The following is a 2,980-nucleotide window of genomic DNA, read 5'->3' as shown; positions in this document are numbered from 1 at the left end:
CACCTACCTAACATGATATTTCGCACACCACGGCCCGCATACGACTACAAACCCAGTGATATGGGCCAGGATGCAGGCCCGTGGTGGGACTAAACTCAGACGCACGCGCACCCAGCAGTGCATAGAGCGCGGTTGCCACGTCGGATTGCAACTGCGCCCCACCACCACTACCCCCACGTCCTACACACGAACCACCTCCCCCACGTCCCCATCCCAGGCGTGAAAAAGCCCCAAATCGACTACATCACTGCCTCATTCCGAGAACCTCCATTGCCGCTTCCATCTCTTCTACAAACAACCCACAAACATCTCTCTTTGAAGCCCGCAGTCGCAGGAGGAGGGATATGGCGGAGGAAGCGTCTGCCAAGTGTCATTGTGGCCAGATGTCCGACCAGAGCGGCAACCTCGACGTCGTTCACGTTCCTGGTCAGAAGCGCGAGTACACCGTAACCCTCAAAGGGGTTGAGCTCCACGACAAGGAGACGATGGAGGTCGTCTGCACCAGCGAACTAGACAAGGCCGACGAGATGATCTTTTGGATCAGGAGGAGCGCATGTGGCTCGTATCCCCACATCATCGGTGTTGATGTGGAGTTTACCGAAGATGATGAACCTCCGCAGATGACAGCAGTTCTGCAGTTCTGCGTGGAGGGTCTCTGCCTCGTGTACCACATTGCTGCGGCCACAGAATGGTCAAAAATCCTACTCATTCACCCTCTTCCATTCATCAATACTGCTCCCTCGAAATTTCATTAGACTAGTTTCATACTAGATGTACTAGTGTAGTTTGTGAAAATGGATGCACTAGTGCAATTCCTCAAAGTAGATGCACTAGAATATATTTTGAACCTGGTGCACTTGAATAGTATCTGAAATTGTTGCACAAGATTAATTTGTGAGCTTGATGTACCAGTGTAGTTTCTCATCTTGATTCATTAGTCTAGTTTCTGAACTTGATGTAGTGAAGTAGTTTCTGAACTTGGTCTGGTGTTATTTTCACCACCAAAAAAACTTAAGAACTTGGTGAAGCAGAGGTATATGTTATTTTATTCAACAAAATAAAACTAAACTGTCACTAAGAAAGCAAATAGATCATTGACTCAACTATATATTCCAAAAAGAAAAATAACATGGTGTACTTGATTTTAATTTCAGAACTTTGTGTACTAGTTTCTGAACTACATTCATCCATGACTTATACTGTATAAGCATCTACTCCATGTATTATTCACTTGTAAACCGTAAAAAACAGATGATTAAATCTTGAAAATAAACACTAGTACTCCATGTATTCATCACTTGTCTCTCCCCTAGCAGGCCAAAGCGCCTCAAAGAGTTCCTACAGGAGGAGAAGTTGTTCACCTTTGCCGGTTTCGGCATTAAAAATGACAGGGACAAGTTGAAGATGTTTGGTTTGGAGATAAACCCCAACAAGCACATCGACATTCAGCGCAACTGGAGAGTTCCATACAACGGAAAACCGTATGACTCCTTGGCTGATGTTGCAGCCAGCATCATCCACCCATTCTATAGCAAGATGAAGAACAAGATCGACAAGGAGGCAGACCATAAACTGTGGGGGGTCAGCCCACTGCCAGATTACTTCATCGAGTACGCAGCAATAGATGCGTACGCCACCTACAAGTCGTGGAAGATAATCAACAACATCAAAAGAGGTCTGGAAATTTCAAAAGAGCAGGAAGAGGACCCCTACTACCACTGCCACTATGCGGGATGAGGAGACATCAAAATCTGCCTTCGTGTTGCTTGCGCTTGTGCTTGTCCTTTATCTTGTTGTTTGAAATTTGTAGTTTGCTTTTCTTGGGTTAAACCAGCTTGTATATGTCATGTGTGTCATAGTTGAACCTGTCTGTTTATGTCCAGTTTGTCAGGGTTGAACAAGTTTGCTTATGTAATCAAGTACATAGTTTGCTTATCTCATTAAATAAGTTTTCTAGCTTCCTATTTTGTTTATCCATCAAAACAAAAATTCAAGTAAATTGTGAATGGAACTCTGTGGCTGCTCTTCAATACTCCCTCCGTAAACTAATATCAGAGCGTTTAGATCACTATTTTAGTAATCTAAATGCTCTTATATTAGTTTACACAGGGAGTACTAGTTATCAAAGGAACTAATCACAGAAGGTTGTGCCATGTGTAGTTTGGGTTCAGAATTGTATGGAAAAGAAAACAATAAGTACAATAAGAGCTAAATTCCATTAACCAAACCTACTAAAAAGGTCCCCCAACTCCCCCAGCTTTATACTATAAAGCAACAGCACCAAGCATCCAATAACATTTCAAGACAGATTCAAGTTCAAGGAAGTCACAAATAACCGCTGGGGCAACAGCAAAGCAAGCCCCAAACATAACAAGTTCATTTCACATCGATACATGGCCCATTTACTAAACCTAGATATATATATAGATAGGTACGGTAATACACGGAAAGTACTCGGAAACAAGAGCTAACATACCAAGTTCATTTCACATCGAAACATGGCCCAGCCAGTTCTAAATGAGGTTGATGGTGATCATCATCCTCAAGTCACGGCGACAGGTATTCGCAACAGTGAGTAGGATGCCCTGACCTACCAGAAGATATTCTTGCCATGAAGGAACTTCTTCCACCCCGCCCGGTTGAAGATAGTGCGACCGTCTGTGTCCACTGCGTAGGCACAGGTGGTGATGGAGCCCGTTCTGGTAAGGCGTAGTCCAGCAGCCATGCCTTCTTCATCTGGCTCGATGCCACAGCTATCAGATAACCTCTTAGGTAATTTCTGAAAACAGTTGATATGATATATGAGCATGTCACGTGCAATTATCAACAAACCATACACTTCAAGACACATATGTCACATCACATCACTACACTACACGCTAATCATCAAATTACTACAGTAATTATGCATATCATTAGATTATATACTACGTACACTAAGCATATCATCGCATATTACTACACTACATAAGCATATATC

At 43.2% G+C, this 2,980-nt stretch overlaps 1 protein-coding gene across 1 annotated transcript; it reads left to right on the top strand.

The window, feature by feature from the left end:
* The first annotated feature begins 344 nt into the window (after window positions 1–344).
* LOC109732384 (uncharacterized) lies at window positions 345–1,737 on the top strand. Its single transcript, XM_020291560.1, has 2 exons — window positions 345–691; window positions 1,317–1,737. The coding sequence occupies exons 1-2, from the start codon at window positions 345–347 to the stop codon at window positions 1,735–1,737; spliced, it is 768 nt and encodes a 255-aa protein (XP_020147149.1).
* The last annotated feature ends 1,243 nt before the right edge of the window (window positions 1,738–2,980 follow it).

The sequence above is a fragment of the Aegilops tauschii genome, chromosome 4 (genome assembly GCF_002575655.3).
Source record: "Aegilops tauschii subsp. strangulata cultivar AL8/78 chromosome 4, Aet v6.0, whole genome shotgun sequence".
NCBI classification, from domain to species: Eukaryota; Viridiplantae; Streptophyta; class Magnoliopsida; order Poales; family Poaceae; genus Aegilops; species Aegilops tauschii.
This window is presented reverse-complemented; position numbering and strand designations above follow the sequence as displayed.

Bases quoted from the DNA above. Each gene is read 5' to 3' on its own strand.
- LOC109732384 (XM_020291560.1), top strand. From the start codon at position 345: ATGGCGGAGGAAGCGTCTGCCAAGTGTCATTGTGGCCAGATGTCCGAC. The intron at 692-1,316 runs GTCAAAAATCCT...CTCCCCTAGCAG, and splicing joins ATTGCTGCGGCCACAGAATG to GCCAAAGCGCCTCAAAGAGT.